Source organism: Carassius gibelio, chromosome B15, assembly GCF_023724105.1.
Source record: "Carassius gibelio isolate Cgi1373 ecotype wild population from Czech Republic chromosome B15, carGib1.2-hapl.c, whole genome shotgun sequence".
NCBI lineage: Eukaryota > Metazoa > Chordata > Actinopteri > Cypriniformes > Cyprinidae > Carassius > Carassius gibelio.
The window spans coordinates 3,277,908-3,296,717 of NC_068410.1; the positions used below are offsets into that span (position 1 = coordinate 3,277,908).

Here is an 18,810-nt window from a genome sequence, read left to right on the forward strand (position 1 = left end):
GATAGAAAAGCATTGAAACTCCCAAGGATAAGGATGTCGACTGTGATTTATCTTTCTTGATTTATTTATTTATAGACACATTTATTCTAAGAAGTTATAAGCGTATTATTTTTTTTTAATGACGTTTCGGGAAAAACAGTGTTTCCATTGGTCACGTAATATATGATAGCCAATGGACGCAGAGGAAAAAGTTTTTTTGTTGTTGTTTTTTTTAAATGACGTCATCCTATATATAAATGACTAATAATCGCCAGCTGCGTCTTTTGTTATCATTATTGATTATGTTTTGTAGGTGACAAGAATACAGCACAGGCCTGTTGTTTAATCATAAAATTACGGTAAACATCTCTGTTTCTTTAATTTATATTATACCTGCCGTATATTATATCGAAGATGAACCAAACTTGAATTGTTTGAAACCATTTATGTTTGAAACTGTCATAATTTCGCGTTTCATGTTTTAAAATGGTAAAGAGTCTTTAAATACCTAAAGTTGTGCCGGTTAATTATAGAGTTTCAATTTTTTTTTTATTTTACAATCGCTGTTATGATTATTCAGTATTTGCTTGTGTCTACGGGTTGCCAACAAAACTAACCCTATCGCGTTTTGACAGGGGTTCGCCGTGTTCCGAGGAATAAAATAAATGATTTTATTCCGGGGATCCGCTCCTACAATTTAATTCACACTCCAGGGTATAAATATCAAGTTATTGGGGTCTTTTGCTTAAACCCGCGGCAACAGTTTTAAAGGAGCCCAATTCGGCGGGAAAACAGCGGACTTGGCAACACTGACTGACATGTAATATTAATGGCTCTTGTGTGTTAGCATGTGTTTTATAGTTGATGTGTCTGTAGACTCTGTATTTCTGCCAGCTGTGGATTTGAATCAGATCTTGAGTATGTGATCTACTGTTATTTTGTTATAAAATTATAAAGTAGCTGTCATAAGTAGCAAGGAAACACGTATTTGAAATACATTTGTATGGGTAAAATTTATTGATTTTTCTTTTATGACAAAAATCATTATGATATTAAGATAAGATCATGTATCCATGAAGATATTTAGTAAATTTCCTGCCGTAAATATTTTAAGACTTAATTATGCACTGCGAAAAACTTAATTTGAACAACTTTTTAAAGGCTATTTTCTCATTATTTTATTGATTTATGTATTTACTTTTTTTGCACCCTCAGATTCCATATTTTCAAATTGTTGAATCTTGGCCACATATTGTCCTCCTAACAAACCATACATCAATGGAAAGCTTGCTTATTCGAATCTCTATTTAATTAATGTACCCTGACTGGTTTTGTGGTCAAGGCTCATAAATGTATGTATCATCTAAACTCTCTATTTTAAGTGACCATCATGCAGTTGAATGAGGTGAAAGAAGCAGCGCTGTTGTCGTGGGTAAGTCGACTCTGTCTACTTGTAATGCTTTTTAACCTGCCATTACATATAAACAGATGTTTACAGACACTGATGTTCTTCTGACAGATCAACAGTGTTTATCCTGAGGAGCCCTTGACCAAAATCATCCAGATGATTGATGGCCATCGACTCCTTCAGTTTGCCTACAGAGTGTGAGTGTGATGGTTATGATAGAAATGCCGTTTCGTAACCTAATTTTTGTGTTTCTGACATTTGAATCACAATGCATCACATTCAGATGTAATGGTTAACGTGTGTCTTTGTTTGTAGGCAGGGGAAAGATTTCTGTGATGGTTTGCTGGTGTCACCGTCTCCTAATGTGATGGAAATGATCTTCAGTATGCTACAGGGTGAGTATGAACGCCCCAAACCAGTCCTGGGTCACAGCGGGTCAGTGGATAATGCAGGTTGGGTTCTGGGTCACAGCGGGGTTTCCTTTACCTTTATTTCCTTCTACATGCAGCTGACTTCCAGTTCAGCTCGAGACAGGCCTTCCTCATGTTATGGAAAATCAGTCAGGGAGTGGATCTGGAGCTTCAGCTTGCCAAGGTGCGCTCCGTGATGGGACACCGTTTATTCTGATGTGAATAGTTCAAATAGTTCCCTAGAAAGTCTTCTGAAACTCTTGCTCAAAATCTACTACATACTTTCTGTCCTACAAGTGTTTTTGGTTCATGTCTCTTTCTGCTGTGAATTATTTACAGATTTTTATGAAGTAAGCGTTAGAATAACTTTGTATTGGTACTGATATTTCAAGATGGACACTAGGTTTACATGATTATCCATATGCTTTGTTTTTTTGAGAAAAGTAGGAGCTCCATATTCTCACGATATCATATTACATCACATGAGTTTGTCACGTGTCATTGCCAACAAAAAACACACATGCAAGCATTTAAGGTTTTGTCTAATGGTTGTGTAAACCTTTGAACATTACTTTTATTATTATTAATTTACTCTTTTAAAAAGAACTTTCAAAAACTAAATAGTTTCATGTTTTTGAAAAATTAATCTTGAATCTTGAATACATGCAAGTAAGTCTTATTTTGAAAATGTTTCCAAATAAAGGTAAATTAATTTAATATCAAAAAGCTTAGTGCGATTCAACAATAAACAGTTTATTTTTAATTTTTTCCATATTAGAAAATACATTTGAATGCACTTTTAGTGTTGTATTGGTGTAAAAAAAAAAACTTATGTTTGTTATGTGTGTGTGTTTGTGTGTGTGTGTTTACAGGTGATCCTTGTTCTTTGTTATTGTGGTTTTAAAACATACAACATGGTGCCTTTGGACACAAAGACAGGGGTGAGTGTTCAGTACTGACCGACCGCTCTGTGACGTCTGTGCATTTACAAATCACTCTCTCTCTGTGTTTCTGTCTCAGTTGATGATCGCATCCATGTTTCACTTCGTAGAAGATGATGCTGATGGTCTGTCCTTAGACGAAGGCCTAGATCGATTCCTCACCAAAGCATGTAAGCAGCCACATGATCACATTAAGTAATCCACTGCCTGTAAAACTAACTTTGAGTCGATGCAAGTCTTCCAAAGAAATCTTGTTTCTCGGCTCATACACTAAAGTAGAAGTAGTTTTTAATAAAAGCAGTCTATATTCAGTTTTATAAACCGGGAAAGCTTTGCATGCTGATGTGGAGTTAAAGTAAAGGAATAAACGAGTGATGTTAATGTTTATTGATCTTCTGTCGGTCTCGTTCTCTAGCTGTCATGACTTTCTCCACCTCCAGCAGCGAGAACAGCTGCTGCTCGCCTTCATACACCGATGACGAGTCCCTGATCTTCAGCCAAGGCCGAAACCCTCGCAGAGTTCAGTTTCAAGAGCATTTCACCGTGTCCTGCAGCTCCGTCAGGTGGGTCCTGGTAGATTGTACACACTACCACTCAACAGCCGGGGGTCAGAAAGAAAGAAACGGATACTTTTATTTATCAAGGATGCATTAAATTAATCAAAAGTGGCAGGAAAGAGAAGATTTTAAGTTCAAATAAATGCAGTTCTCTTGAACTTTTCTATTCATCAGTGAATCTTGAAAAATAAAAAGCATCAGTGTCATCTAAAATGTTAACAGTTTTCAACATTGATAATACTCAGAAATGTTTCTTAAGCAGCGAATTAGCGTAGTATCATGATTTCTGAAGATCATGTGACACTGAAGACTGGAGGAATGATGCTGGAAATACAGCTGTGCATCACGGGAATAAATTACATTTTAAAATGCATTCACACAGAAAACAGTTTTTAAATTGTTAAAGATTTCACTGCATTACTGATCCGATTGTATTTTTGGTAAAAAAAAAATTTGAATGTGAATGTAAGATAATTATTTCTATATTTGAGTTGCATTATAGTTATATAATATCCAGCTCATTGTACATTTTCAAATATTGTAACTTTTTATTCATTTGGTTTTCATTATAGAAGAAAAATACAAAAACGACACCTTTACATCCACACATAAAGATGCATAGCTAATTAAAATGAAAATGCATCATTCTTTTGTGGTTCCAGAGAAAAACATACTTGCCTGGCCATCAGATAAAACATATATTTTTTGTCAAATCTTTGAGTCCTATTCTTAACCCATTACCAGTTAACTTTTCCCTTACACTTTTCTGCCCTACGATTTTAACAGATTATAACAGAATGATCTGGTCAGTTCATGGAAATGATCGGTGTGTTCACACACTGACTGTGACTGCAGTATAACACACTCTCATCTTGATCTCCAGCTCTCCAGTGCAGGAGGTTATGAGCACGCCTCAGTTGTTAAAGAGACTCTGGAAAGAACTGGCACATGAAGGAGATTTGAGAGACAAGCTCAAGAAAGAGCTGAACAATCAGATCGGCGTCAATTTGGAGAAAGGTTTCCTGTATTCTGTCTTGAGTGAATTAGAGAAGCTGTCGTACTCTGATATGATGCTGGTTGAACTTTTCTCTCTCTTCTGCACACAGAGGGTGTGATTTCACAGTTACAGCACCGGGTGGAGCGAATGCTGCGGGAACAAGGAGAGCTGGAGGAGGAGCATAAAGCTGCACTTCTGGAGCTCCAGGAGAAGAACGAGAGGTGAGGTGCACTAAAGGTCAAATTTGGGTTTCCGGTAATTATTAAAAACAAATTCTTCCCTACACCCTTATCCACAGAGTGCATCAGGTTGTAAAGCAATGCCAAGACTTGAAAACTGAAAACACTGAGAAAAAGAAAATGATGGATGTATTAACAAAGGAGAACCAAACTTTTGCTTCTCAGGTGAGATGCAATGTTTTTTTTTCTCCTTTCTGTTTTGCTAACCTGTAAAACCAGTTTTGAGGTGAGTAGGGATGACTAGTGATGCTTAATTAAAACAAAGCAATCAGTTTTCAATGAAATAATGCAATATAAAATTTTGATTAAAAGAAAAAAAAAATTTAAATGGCCAATGGATTTGAAATTGATTAATGTATTAAAAACTTTTAATTCATGCTTTAATATTTAGTTAAATTAAAAAGTGCAGTTTTTTTATTGTAAACCATTTCAGTTGAATCCTTTTTATTTCATGTTTTAAATTGTTGTTAAAGCCTTTTTTGTTTCTATTTTAACTACATTTTAAAACGTGAATTAAATAAACATTTTTAAATGTCTTCATTATTAGATTTAAAAACATTTGTTTAATAGTGTAAAATAGTTTAATTGAAACAGATTAAAGCTTTTGAAGTGTCTTAATTTTCAAATGCATTTAAACGGTTTGTTTACTTTGTTTTAAACATGATTTTTGTAACACGATTTAATTTTTTTTAAATATCTATTGAATTTCTTGTCTTTATGACTGTAGGAATTGCTAGTATGCAATAAATCAAAAACTTCCTGACTCAAATCTGGATTTGTCTGAACAGATTTCCCTAAAAGGTGAAGAAATCTCAAATTTGAGGAACAAGTATGACACTCTAGACCATGAGCTGAAGCTTGTGAGGGAACAAAATATTGATTTAAAAGAAGTGATCAAATCAAATTGCCGAGAGCATGAGGACACGGTTAATAAACTTCAGCAAGAGCTTGACTCTGCTTCAGTTGCTTCAGAAAAAGAAGAAATGCTGGGTCTGTCAGTGGAGCTAACGTCTCTTAAAGAGCAGATCTGTCGTTACAGTGAAAATGAAGTGAAGAAACAACAAGAACGGTCTGTTTTAGAGGCTCAAAAAAGTGTGTTGAAGGAAAAATGTACGTCTCTTCAGAATCAGATGACCGAAGTGAAGGAATCTGAGCTTAAACTGGAGCTTTGCCATCAAACAATGCTAAGAGTAAAAGCTCAGGAGCTCGAGATGACTGTGAGGGAACATCACATCGAAATCTCCGCTCTTGCCTCCGAGAGAGACACTCAAATAAATTCTCTTAAAGTTGAAATGAAGAACCAACATCTGAGATCCGAGAGGCTTCGAGCTCAGCTGGAGCTGAAGGTGGAAAAGCAAAACGGCTCCATTCTTGCTCTTAAAAACATGGCTCGACAATGGGAGCAGCAGAATGAGGAGCTCCTGGAGAAGCTCAAGATCATGTTCACACAGTTACAGCATTACAGCAGTAAAAACAAGGAGGCATGGGAGATGAACAAGTCTCTCGTGAACTCCCTTCAGGCCAACAGGAGAGAAGTCGAAGATCTTCAGATGGAACGAGAGCAGGCCGAGGCCAAAGTCAAAAGCTTGGAGGCTCGGGTTGGTTTACCACAAATCCTTCTGTCTTTTTGAAGTTTCGGTGTTGTTTCATGTGCAGCTGTGTTTTGTTTTAGTTGGACTCTGCTGAAAGGCATCTGCAGGAGGTTAGGAAGATGACCGATGACACTGAGGATGTGAGATGCAGGGAAACACCGCAGGACACCAGCAATGACAGCTTGAACTTTGAGCTGAACGATTCGTTTAATGCTAATGCACAAGATGTGTCTGGTATCGGAGTGGAGGATAAACCAGAGCATGCTGCTGACGACTGGATGCGTGTCGCAGAACTACAGGCTCGAAACAAAGCCTGTCTGCCTCACATGAAGAGCAGCTACCCGCTGGAGTCCAGGGTAAGCGTACCTTTTTCTCCAGACCCTGGACCTCATCACTCCCATTTTACATTTAACACTTAAAGGGATAGTTTAGTCAAAAATGAAAATACTGTCGTTAATTGCTCACCCTTCATGTCGTTCCAAACCCATAAGACCTTCGTTCTTCTTCAGAACACAAATTAAGATATTTTTGATGAAATCCCAGAGCTTTCTGACCCTCAGTAGACCGCAAGGGTACCACCACGATCAAGGCACAGAAACGTAGGAAGGACATTGTTAAAATATTCTATGTGGCATCAGTTGTTCAACCGTAATTTTAATGAAGCAAGAATACTTTTTGTGTGCAAAGAAAACAAAAACGGTTTTATTCAATTCTATCTGAGGGATTCTAGATCTGAGGGTTCACTGAATTTTAGAAAATGTGAAAAGGGAAAAATTGCTTTAAACCTAGTTTTTATAAAAAAAAATTGAATTTGCTTGAACATTGTTTATAACAAATAGTTATATTTTTGGAGAAATGGGGGGGGGTGTATTTATTAAAAAAAGTATTTTAAATTACTATTGTTTTTTTTTCAGACTGAGTTCTGTGGGTCCAATGAATCTTGTAATTAATTTATTGTTCATTTATTTGTAATGTATCCATTTTTTTATGCATTTTGCTTTAAAAACGCAATTTTTCTTTTTTCCACAGAGTATAAATTAGTTTTTAAATGTTTAGCTGTTAATTTGATGGCAATCTATACTTTATACTTTATATACTTATATAGAGTATATATATATATATATATATATATACATACCACAAAACCAGTCATAAGGGTAAATTTTTCAAAATTGAGATTTATACATAATCTGAAAGCTGAATAAATAATCTTTACAGTGATGTATGGTTTATTAGGATCGGACAATGTTTGGTCGAGATATAAATATTTGAAAATGTAGAATCTGAGGATGCAAAAACATCTACATATTGAGGAAACCACATTTAAAGAGCCAGTAAGATGAAAATTCTAAGCATCCTATCACTGTTTATAAGTCCTGTACATTAGGTTTAAATCCATCCAAGGTTAAAAAACATTGTCATTTTGTCAAAATATCAATTTAAAATTATCATTTTGAGATCCCCAAACGGTTCGTGCGAAGCTGTTCAAAAGATTAAATTTCCTTAAACCCCTCCTTTCGGTAGCATACTGTGTTCTGATTGGTCAACTAACATAGTCAGGTGTGATTGGTTGTTCCGCACACACCTCCACGGTAAACAATGCGTTAGCATCTGTTTGGGGTGAATTATGTCTTATTCCTCTCACCGTGAAGCGAACAGTAAAATAAAAAACTTGAACAGTCTCGCTGCTTTTTCTTCTGTGTGGGTGTATTCAAGCCGCGCTTCAGTTTGAATCTGAATAGCGTGTTCAGCACGGGGGCGTGCGAAGGGAGACATGAAAAACAGTTTTCGCGATGTTTTCATATGGATTACTTTATCACAGAATATCTGTTTTCGGCAGCACTTGTTTACTTTTAAAGTAGACATGTCAAGCTTTCTATAGATATCTCTCTCATGTCTCTTCGTTGAGTATTCACAGAGTTACACTTCATTTTAATGACGTGTTTGTAAATGAAGATCAGCGCAGACGAAGGCTGCAGACAGCACACATACTGATAAGACGCTCGGGAGAAAACAAACACATAACTTCATAATCATACTTCGCGTTGTGATTCGGAGATGCTCGTTGGTCTAAATGAAGTTGGTAATGAACCCTCTTTTATGGCCCAACGCTTTGAAAATCCCGCCTTGTACTCACAGAGATTAGAAAAGTAGTCATCAGTGAAATGTTGTGAACACAACAAAAGGGATTTGTTGTACTGCTCTGGCATTATGGTAAAAATGAGTTTTAGCCATTGGTTCTTCTGATCTTAATTTTTTGGCAGTGAAAATAAAACAAATTTGCCTTTACAATTAAAAACGCACTGTCTCCTCGACAAGATGCTATCACACCAACCAGAGCGTCTGTGTGTGTGTGGGGGGGGGCAGCTCAGAGTTTTGTTTCTCCCAAGACGGTAGGCGGAGATTATTATGCAAAGTGTTCTAGTGACGTACATAGAGATGGGCAAAAGATTTGAAATCTATAACGACTCGTTTCAGCGATTCAGAGTCGACTCCTTACTTTAGAAGCCAATAACTTTATAAATCGTGTATTTTTTGGTTTAATTACTTTGCACATTGTTTACACTGATGGACAGCTACGTCATACACTGTAATACAGGTAAGTTTTGATTTCCCATCTGTGTGGCTCTTTAAGTTTGTCCAAATGAAGTTCTTAGCAATGCATATTAGTAATCAAAAATTAAGTTTTGATCTATTTATTGTAGGAAATTTTCAAAATACCTCCATGGAACAGGATCTTTACTTAATTTCCTTATGATTTTTGGCATAAAATAAAAATCAATAATTTTGACCCATACAAAGTTTTTTTGGCTATTGCTATATTTCCAGTATACATGTACTTACAGTACATATACCTCTTTTCATCTACTCCTGTAGCCCACTGTGGGGCTTCCCTCATTCACATTAACGGATGAGGACCTACGGATGGGTGACCCGAAAGAGAGCATGCGGCGTGCAGCTTTACACCTGCATGAATCCCAGACTCTCAGACCACCAGGATCCCTGCTGCATGACCTGAACACACCTGAGGTACGACTCAACCAGGACAGAAAACACCCTGATCGACCAAATATGATCCTCAACAACAACAACAAAAAACACATGCAGACTTATTTCTCAATATGTGTTTTGTGATTCAATAAATTGTTCCTTTTTAAGAAATCTATATTTTGAGTTAAGTGTAATATTGCAATCCTTTAGCAGCAGTACATTGGCACAGGTGAGGCAAAGAAGTTGGCGAGCTGCATCTCTCGGACCATGATGCTTAAGAGCAGGCATGCTAACAGACTTACAAATGCCGAGGTAAGGTATTATTATAGTTTATATATGTTTTTGTCTGTCTATACAGTGGCATGTGAAAGTTTGGGAAGAACAGTTCTCAGTTTAACTGTTCAGAACAAACAAGGGACTCATGCACAACCATCACAAAACAGAAAGACAGTTGCGGATCATCCAGCTAAACACACACAGAATTAAGACACAAACTTTTGAATGGGGTTATTTTAATAATTTCAGCATTTTTTTTGTCTTGTGCACTAAATGTAAACATCTTTTATGTACAATATCTTACTCAGTACTAAATAAAAAATAACATGCATTTAGTATGATCTCTTATTTTTTGAAAATTTTTCACATTTTCACAGATTCTGCAAGGGGTTCCCAAACTTTTGCATGCCACTGTATACATGCATGCATAAAATTTTTCTGCCTTACTCTTTTCATCTGTAGCTTAAGGGAAGGCAGTCTGTTATGTTCACCATTGTTAACACACCAAAACACCAAAGAGGTAGCTTGCTGCAGCGAGGCCTGAAGCGTCGTAAGGAAGCCTGTAAGTCTCCCACAGCGGCCAGTCGTGCCCTGCAGCCTGCGAGGAGCACTGCTAACAGCAGATCGCCGCTCTCACTGAGAAAATGTCCTCGCAACAAGTCTCAGAAAAAGGTACAAAGAGCTTGACCCACCATTGGAGTTGATAACAAATTGCTGTAATCATGAACCAAACTTCACTTGAGCTGGGAGTTTATGTGAGAGGTATAAGACAAATGCATGGTGCACAATTTCTGTTAAAATTGTGTTTTGTGTGTGTTTAGGGAGAGCAGGAGAACTAACTCAGCTGATCGTCTTTCCTGACTGGATGTATCTGCTGTTATGTGGCAATACACTTTAATATTGTTTAATTCTGATTTCTTTCTCCACACGTGATTTCTTACTTGTCCAGGATCGTTTTAGTTTCTTTTCTGTTCACTTTGTAAATTGATTGAATGTGTTTTTTGAATAATGTATTTAAATAAAAGATTTTTGTGATGAACTTTGTGGTGGTGTTTTTGAACGTTTCGTTTTTACTGTTGATCATCATAAATAAAATAAATTAAAGCAGAGGTTATTTACTTTCTATGGGAATAATGTTTTACGGACGAATTCCTATTTCTTTCTTTCCTAACGTCCTTCCTTTAATGATATATATTTTTATTTACTTTTTCCATAATTTTTCTTATTACTTTATCGTGCATTATAGACGTACTGTATACATTACTATTAATATTTATGCAATGCTTTATTATCATAAGTAAACCAGGAATGTATAAAATTTTCTATTTATTTGCTAATCTTTTGTTTAGAAGAAAAAAAAAACATTGGAGAACTGAAATGCGTTGCAATTTAAATTTAATAAAATTTAATTTTGCGCCGTCTTTTCCCATTCGCTACTGAAACTGAAAGTAAACGTGACGTCATCTGAATGATCGGAGACGACTCTCCTGTCGTTTAGCGAGGAAGCACAGTCTGTCAAGGCCTTGGCTTTAACGGAACACCTTTCTTTTTTTTTCTTTTTTTTTTACTAAATTCATCGAACTGACTTTTAAATAACGTCAGTTTAACATTAGAGCGCTGTTTTGGGTAAGTTTTTGTCGCCTTAGTTCACGCTTAAGATATTGATATCGCTCAAATATTGTTTTCAGGCGGCGAGTTTCCTCATCATGCGATTATAATCGATATTTTTTCCACTTTCTTCGGTAGAAGCTGTGTTGTAATCGGTTTGTAAGGAGTCTATAACCGTCATCATGAGTAATTTCGGGGACGATAGTGATTCTGAGGTGGATCGGTAAGTGTCTTGAGGTTTTGACGGTTGGTTCTTGCACAACCGGCCTGTTTACCTTCGTTTAGCTAAACCGGGTTAGCGTTAGCTTGTCTGCAAAGACAAAGAACCTAAGGATGTCCTAAAATCAAAATAATTAAATCCAAAACAACAATTAGATAGACTAAACACGCTGTAAATAGTGACTGTGGCAGGTATTAAGTGACACATTACGTTATATTAATAAATCCTCGTCTAACCTTGGTGTAATAGTTCAGGTTTGTATCTGAAAACACCGTAAAGTATACCTTTTTGTTTGTTTCCGTATTACTGAAATATATCGTTCTCGCATTCTAGAATCATTTTTCGTTCCAATTCTGTTTATCATTTCATTAAAAACCAGCAAATCGTGCATCTTCCTCAGTTTTTGGGAAGATCAGCAGGGTTACAAGGGTTATTGTGAGGAGACACATAATCTGACTGATCAAATATCAAGCCACTTTATCAAAAACAACATTTCTGTCAGTGAAATCATTGGGATTGAAATACAATATGCATTTAAAGAAGCATAGACTTTGCTAGTTTAGATATTTGAGGAACTGCTCAGGCTTGCATGAACACTAGTGGTATGAATATGAAGATTTCGCTTTGATTTTGAAGCGTATTAGATTCCAGCCAAGCATTTTGAGTTCAATTGGCCTCAGAATTACAGGTGTCAGTTTTTGAGTTTTGTGCAGGGACTGAGTTTCCATTTCTTGAAAGGATTTCAAAGCAGACACATGCTTGTTTCCTCTGCTGGTTCTATGTTTTAATGTTGCTGTTAACTGTATTTTAAGGATCATGACGGACCGGCCGCCCAGCAGTTATGGCTCCATGGAAAGTGATCATGAAGATGAAGAGGAGGATGAATTTGAAGAACCTCCACAAAAACTACCTGCAACAAGGTGTGGTAATATACAACAACACACACACACAAAAAAAAATAATTGGTGTCTCATTCTGTTAATAATAATAATAATAATAATAATAATAATAATAATAATGATTCAGATTAGAACTGTTTGGATATGACATCATTGACAAATTGTCAATCATGACAAAACCACAAATGAACAGAATCAATCGTTTTTAAACTTAACTCAAATTATGTCCTTTCCTTTTTATTTATTTTTTGTTCAAATTGATTCATTTATTGTTTTGAAGTAAATAAATGAGATAATTTTTATGTAATTTCTTAGTTTGTTTTTGTTGAAATAAGTATTTTATGCTCACCAAGCCTGAAAATATACTTAAAGCAAAATTGTAAAATGCTTTGAAATGAATTTCAATAAGTTTTCTTCTGGATATAATTAAAAAGATATTTTTTCCTGTAATGCACAGCTAAAATTTGGTCACAATTTATTGTAAGGTCCAATTCCCACCATTAACTAACCATTAACTATGCCTTTTGCTTCAGTTAACTCCTAATTTGCTGCTTATTAATAGTTTATAAGGTAGTTGTTGAGTTTAGGGTATTGTGTAAGATTATGGATGTCATGCATTATATGTACTTTATAAGCACTAATAAACAGCCAATATGTTAATAATAGGCATGCTAATAAGCAACTAGGTATTAGTAAGAATTGGACCTTATTCTAAAGTGTTACCTATTTTTTTTTTTTTTCTGCATAATTCCAGTCTTGGTTCATTTATGTATTTACATCATGCATGTGTATTTTCAGGGTCAGGCTTTACCGCTCCGATTCGCCTGAGACTGCGATTACTGAACGTACGAACACAAACCAGTCCAGTATATACAACGATGGACCGGTCCTCAAACCACAGTACTCAGTGCACGGAGCAGATTCTTATGGTAACCAACACAGGTAACCACATCCACAACACACACACACACGAATCTTAATGTTTCCAATTAAGCTATGAGGATGATTTTCACAATTCTTGTCATTCAGCATTTACAGAGAGCCGTCGATCGCGGAGCCGCCTGAGCTTCAGAGTGACGTAAGGACAGAAGCAGCGATGGATGGAGAGCAGAACGACAGAGACTCGGAGATGAATGAGAGAGAGCCGCAGGAGCAGCAGAATGAAAGCGCTGAGATGGAGCAGGAGGAGCAGGCAGAGGCCACGAAAGACGACGATGATTTTGATGAAATTGTTGTAGATTTCGAAGAACCCAGAGATCCTCCTCCTCCTTCAGCAGAAGGCTCCGGGCTACAGTTTCAACACACGCACAGCTCCCTCGCCATGCCCCATGTGATGAGGGTCAGTAGATGTTTTTCTGTTCGTGATGAGATTCTAAGAGAAGGAAACTTTGAGAAACTTAAAGCCTGACGTGAAATAATAGTCTGAAAAATCCTTTTGAAATGTATAGATCTTTAATGGCTCATGGAGTATGATAGTGAGAATACAGTGCTTATAATTGAGAATGAAAAACAGCTCTATTTTAATAATTTTATTTAATTTTTTATAAATTATTTTAATTATTTTGGTGCAGATGCTGATATTTATGTGGGGAAAAAAAATAAGATTTGCTCTCAGAATTAGAATTTCATATCTGCTAGACTACTTACAAAAAAGATCTATTAATTTCAGTTATGACTATTTCCCAAAAATATGATATTTAAATCCGCAAAAAGACGAGCTGGAAGTGGACATTTGTACCGTCAAACTAAAGGTTATTGCATACAAATTGTCATCCTTTCCTATCAAAATGCTTGCTACGGATTTAAAATTGCAGAAAATTTAACCTGATTTGAATTTTATGATGGATGAAAGTTTCGGAGGCAGTGTGTGAATGTGAGGTTATGCATTATTTTTTAGCATGCAAAAATGTCAAACTGACCTTTGAGAGATTTCTCAATGACCTTAAGACTTGAACTTGCTAATTGTCTAAACTTTCACTAGAAAAGGCATGTAGTGGATTGTGCTCAACAGGTTTTTCAATTTGGGGCCATTAACATGTAATTTTAGAGAGCGATGTGGCCAAAGGTTTGTTTCTATAAACCTGTTTGATTCAGGATCCTTCTTGTGTTTTTTTTTGTCTTTCTGTCTCCTTCAGCAAATGGTGAGGTGTCTTAACCAGCTCCATCCATCAGATATCACCTATCTAAAGCGCTCTCTGAGTACTAACTGCAGATTCAAGAAGTATTCCTCAAAGATTGGTGATTTTAATGACCCGCTGGATCTGGCCGATAAAATGATCGAGGTCTGCGGGCTGGGAGAAGCTCTGCATATGACCATACGAGGCATACAAAATGTCGGAAACGACGTTTTGGCGGAATACCTGAGGAAGACCTGCAGAAGAGGTACAGCAGATTCAACTTTTTTTGGGGGGGGGTTTGACAGACTTGGCAGACTCCTAAAATGCTTAGTTTCATGCACAATAAAAAAAAAAAAAAAAAAGGAAAATGTCAACTGTCTCATAATAAAATCATTATGTTTCCAAGATAATTTACATGTTGCCTGTCATAGTCTCATGTGGTTAAGAAAATGAACAAGTCTTTTTTAAGAAAAAATTGGGAGTTGTATTCTGAAACGCATTTAAATAATTAGGTTATTAATGATCAGTAATGGGATAAATGTGTGTTTTATATAATATAAAATTTTTTGTAATTCTATTTTTGATCCTTTGCATGTTAGGGTAGAAATGTTGATAACAGTATTTAGAAGATTTAAAGTCCTTTTTTTTTTTTTTTTTTTTGAAATGTTTAAAATGTTTGTATTATGTTATAAAAGCTTAGTCACTTTCAGCAACAATAAAATAGTTTCTAGTCTTTTTTTTGCTCATCCAAACTGGAATAAAATATAATTTATAGATGATGCGCAGCTGTGTTTTCATCATTCCTCCAGTCTTCAGTGTCTTCAGAAAATCATTCTAATATGACGATTTGCTGCTCAAGAAACATTTCTGATTATTATCAACATTATCAATGTTCAAAACAGTTGTGCTGCTTCATATTGTTGTAAAATTTTGGAAAGAATACATTAGATTCTTTCAGCATTAATTGGAAATGGAAATCTCTTGTAACATTGAAATTGTATTTTACATCACATATGGAAGGAACAACATCCAACATTATGCATTAGAATCTTTTTGTTTTTTTATAAAGCAAAGTTCATTTCAGTATAGAATGTGGTGTAAAATAAACCTGGTAATGTGTAAAAACTTCTTTTTTCTTTATATTCAGTCCCTGATTTTCTTTTGTTTTGTTTCCTTCCAGCCGTGTTACAGCATGACCTGAAATTAGCCCACGACCGACGCTATTACTACCTCTACGAAGGCCGATGTCGTCCAGGACGGCAGCGCTACATCAGCGACGTCTACGTCGAGCCCGTAACAGTCATCAGAGGCAGCAGGGAGCCCATCAACCTCGAGAATGAGGTCTACAAGAGACCATATACCATCGAGGAGACCCAAATCAGAGCCGCCGATATATTTCGACCCCTTCCTAATGAACAGAAACCCATCCGTACGGTCATGATGACGGGAATTCCCGCCTGTGGTCTAACGGTGGCCGTGAATAAGTTCATCATTGATTGGATGGAGCGAAAAAACAATCAGGATTTTCAATTAGTCTTCCCTTTGCCAGCAAAAGAGCTGCACCTTGGGAAAGATGGAAATCCGAGCTTCCTAGAGCTCCTCGGTAGCTTTTTTGCAGAAGCCGATGACATTAAATTCATCGAGAAGCCTGATTGCTTGAGTCTCTTCATCATTGACGCTCTAGAACTTTGCAAACACAACCTGGACTTTAAAAACAATGAAGTTATCACAAGCGCCAGGGAGAAAGCACCATTAGATGCCCTTCTCACAAGCCTAATAAAAGGCACTTTGCTTCCTAACGCTCGAGTTTGGATCACCAGCCATGTCACTGCCTCCCACCGAATTCCTTCAGAGCTAATCGACAGGTATGTAGAGTTAAGAGGATTCACGGATGAGAAGAAGAAAGAGTATTTCACCAAAAGAACCACTGACCCTGAGCTCGGGAGGAAGGTTTATAACCACATGAAGCGCTCCAAAGCCCTTGAGGTCATCTGTCACCTTCCTCTCTTCAGCTGGATGGTGGCGTTCATCTTCGAACGAGGGTTTCTAGATCCCGATTACGGCAAACAGCCACCTGGCATCACAACGTTTTATGCCCAGTTGATCGTCGTGCAGATGAACCGCTCCTTCGAGAAGTACCGCGGCTGTAACGTTGAGGCACAGAAGTGGAGGGATGAAGATAAGTCGTTTATTGAGATGATGGGGAAAATGTCCTTTCAGTTGATAAAAGAAGGTCGGGATTGGTTTACAGTAAAAGATTTGGAGTCTGTCGGCCTGACCTATGAAGATTTGCGCAGTCGCGATGAATTAACCACTGAGGTCAAGCGAAAGAGCGAAGACATTCGTACTTGGATCTTCAAGTTTGTTCACCTTACCGTTCAAGAGTATATGGCCGCCATGTACGTCTATGTAGCGTTTAGGAAACATGATAAAAACGAGATCGAACAAAGCAAAATGTCCTGGTTTCAAGGTCAAAGTAAGGATCGGCCTGTGATTGAACTGTACCGTCCTGCCATCGACCGCGCGCTAGCGTCTCCCAGTGGTCATCTGGACATGTTCCTGCGCTTCCTGATCGGATTGGTGACTCCAGGGACTGAGGAGAACCTGCACGGATACCTGCTGAGTCACTACCACCCCAAAGCCAAAGGCACAGAAGAGGTGGTCAAATACATCAACAAAAAAATTAGCAATATAAACACCGATCCTGACAGGAGAAGAAATCTGGAGTTGTGTCTGGTGGAGCTGGAGGAAGGCAAACAGGGAAGATAAGAAGAAATAAGAGAGCGTTGATCTGTTAAGCGGGACTGTGAAACACTAAACTAAATGCAGTGTCCCACAGGAACGATTCAGTTAAAGGGATGGTTCACCCGCTCATTATTTATAATTCTGGTCAAAAGATTAGGATTCATTTGGATTTTTTATGTTTTTGAAAAGTCTCTTCCGAGGCTGTATAGATTTGATCAGGAATGGTGATCTTGTGAAATGTTATTTTGGTTTAAAATAGCTGTTTTCATTTTGGGTGCATCAGTGTGATACTTCAGAAATAATTTGAATATGCTGATTAGTTATTGTCAATATGTTTTCTTTTCTCCAAGTTTCATTGTCGAATACAACATTTGAAACTATCTTTAATGTAGCATTAGAAATGTTTCTTGCAAAGCAAATCATCATATAAGAATGATTTCTGAAGATCATGTGATTCTGAAGACTGGAGGAATGATGCTGAAAAAACAGCTGCACATCAGAATTAAATTATATCTTAACATGTATTCAAATAGAAATGCTTTAAATTCTAATATTTCGTTTCACTTGGTTTTACTGCATTTTAGATCAAAAACAGAAGAGATTTTCAGAAAGATGAGACAAAAATCCTAGAGATACCAAACTTTTGATTAGTAGTTACATCAATAACATCTTTGGTCACTGCAGACTTTATTGATTGGGAGAATACTTTTCTTATTCTTTTTTGTTCTGATAAAATCCACTGATTTGAGAGAGACAGTGGTGTGTAAATGATAAATTCAGTTGGGTTTATGGGGTGAGCTGTTCCTTTAACTCTTTTTGGTGTTGTGAGCAGAGAACATCAGTTTGCTTGTTTGAGTCAGTATGATGATGTGCTTGCCTTAGGCTTTTCTACAGTTTGAGCCAATGAGAAAAGCTAATTATAGCACTAATAAATGTTTAAGTTACACTGTGCTTCAAAGGGATGTGCACTTTAACAACAATCCCTGCTTTCCAGAATCACAAGTATCTTAAGAAGAAAACAATCTAGCAAACATTATTCATTAAGCAGTAACGTGAATAATTATAGACTATTATCCTGACACAGCAGCATGATATTATGTTTTTATTCATTTTTCTTTGCTTAAATAAGCAGTTGTTGTTTTTCAGATTTTAAGAAATCGAGAGAAATAAGATATTGATAGATTTTACTTTCATCATTTGCTTCAGATTTACACTGTTGAAAATGTACTGTTAGTCCGGTCCGTGGATATATACTGACAATTGATGGATTTGAGAGAAAGTAGTATTTAATTAGCTGTTTCTTTTTTTTTTTTTTTTTTTTTATAAGAAGAGTGTGGGTTGCAAAGCCAAAGGTTTGCCGATTCATGCATGATCATCACCACTGTGTCCATGACAAACATTTATAATAAAAGTGTCTTGTGGTGGAGTGATGTTTCTTTCCATATAGAATTTATAAAAAAAAAAAAAATAATAAATTAGCATGTTGTCTAAATAAAATGTATATGCATTCTTTATAGCAAAGGTGTTTATATATTTCTATAAACATTTGCAGTTATTTGGAACTTTCATGCATTTTTTAAAATCCAATTATTATTTTTTATGAAATATTTTTTCTAGGCTTATTGACTCGTAACTAAAAACAATTAATACTGAAAGTAAGTTTAGTGGCCAAAGGGGCCAAATGTTGCCCCATGATTAAAATAAAAATGCAATTAAATGTGTAATTTATTCATATATTTTATTGCAAATATCATAAGTTGTTTAAATAACACAGTGCAGTTATTGGTGTTGGTTGGATAGAGCCCCCAGGCTAAAATCTAGTACAGAATAA

The 18,810-nt window shown here is 36.4% G+C and overlaps 2 protein-coding genes across 4 annotated transcripts; both read left to right on the plus strand.

Annotated features, from left to right (window-relative positions):
• The first annotated feature begins 225 nt into the window (after positions 1-225).
• LOC127972436 (nuclear mitotic apparatus protein 1) lies at positions 226-10,429 on the plus strand. 3 transcript variants are annotated; one of them, XM_052575917.1, is made up of 17 exons: positions 226-338; positions 1,362-1,411; positions 1,499-1,584; positions 1,703-1,782; positions 1,896-1,981; positions 2,670-2,738; positions 2,818-2,908; positions 3,154-3,301; positions 4,179-4,312; positions 4,402-4,513; positions 4,591-4,696; positions 5,320-6,129; positions 6,204-6,479; positions 9,001-9,243; positions 9,328-9,426; positions 9,853-10,062; positions 10,212-10,429. In XM_052575917.1, exons 2-17 carry the CDS (start codon positions 1,370-1,372, stop codon positions 10,227-10,229), a joined length of 2,610 nt encoding a protein of 869 aa, XP_052431877.1. In that variant the 5' UTR covers positions 226-338; positions 1,362-1,369; the 3' UTR covers positions 10,230-10,429. The 3 variants fall into 3 exon arrangements, with proteins under 3 accessions (XP_052431877.1, XP_052431879.1, XP_052431878.1); XM_052575919.1 differs by having other exon boundaries at positions 9,001-9,153; positions 9,325-9,426; XM_052575918.1 differs by lacking the exon at positions 226-338 and adding an exon at positions 690-799.
• Positions 10,430-10,865: 436 nt separating this feature from the next.
• On the plus strand, positions 10,866-18,405 carry LOC127972949 (NLR family CARD domain-containing protein 3). Its single transcript, XM_052576972.1, has 7 exons — positions 10,866-11,016; positions 11,137-11,221; positions 12,031-12,138; positions 12,916-13,059; positions 13,147-13,456; positions 14,253-14,499; positions 15,415-18,405. The coding sequence occupies exons 2-7, from the start codon at positions 11,181-11,183 to the stop codon at positions 17,001-17,003; spliced, it is 2,439 nt and encodes an 812-aa protein (XP_052432932.1). The 5' UTR covers positions 10,866-11,016; positions 11,137-11,180; the 3' UTR covers positions 17,004-18,405.
• The last annotated feature ends 405 nt before the right edge of the window (positions 18,406-18,810 follow it).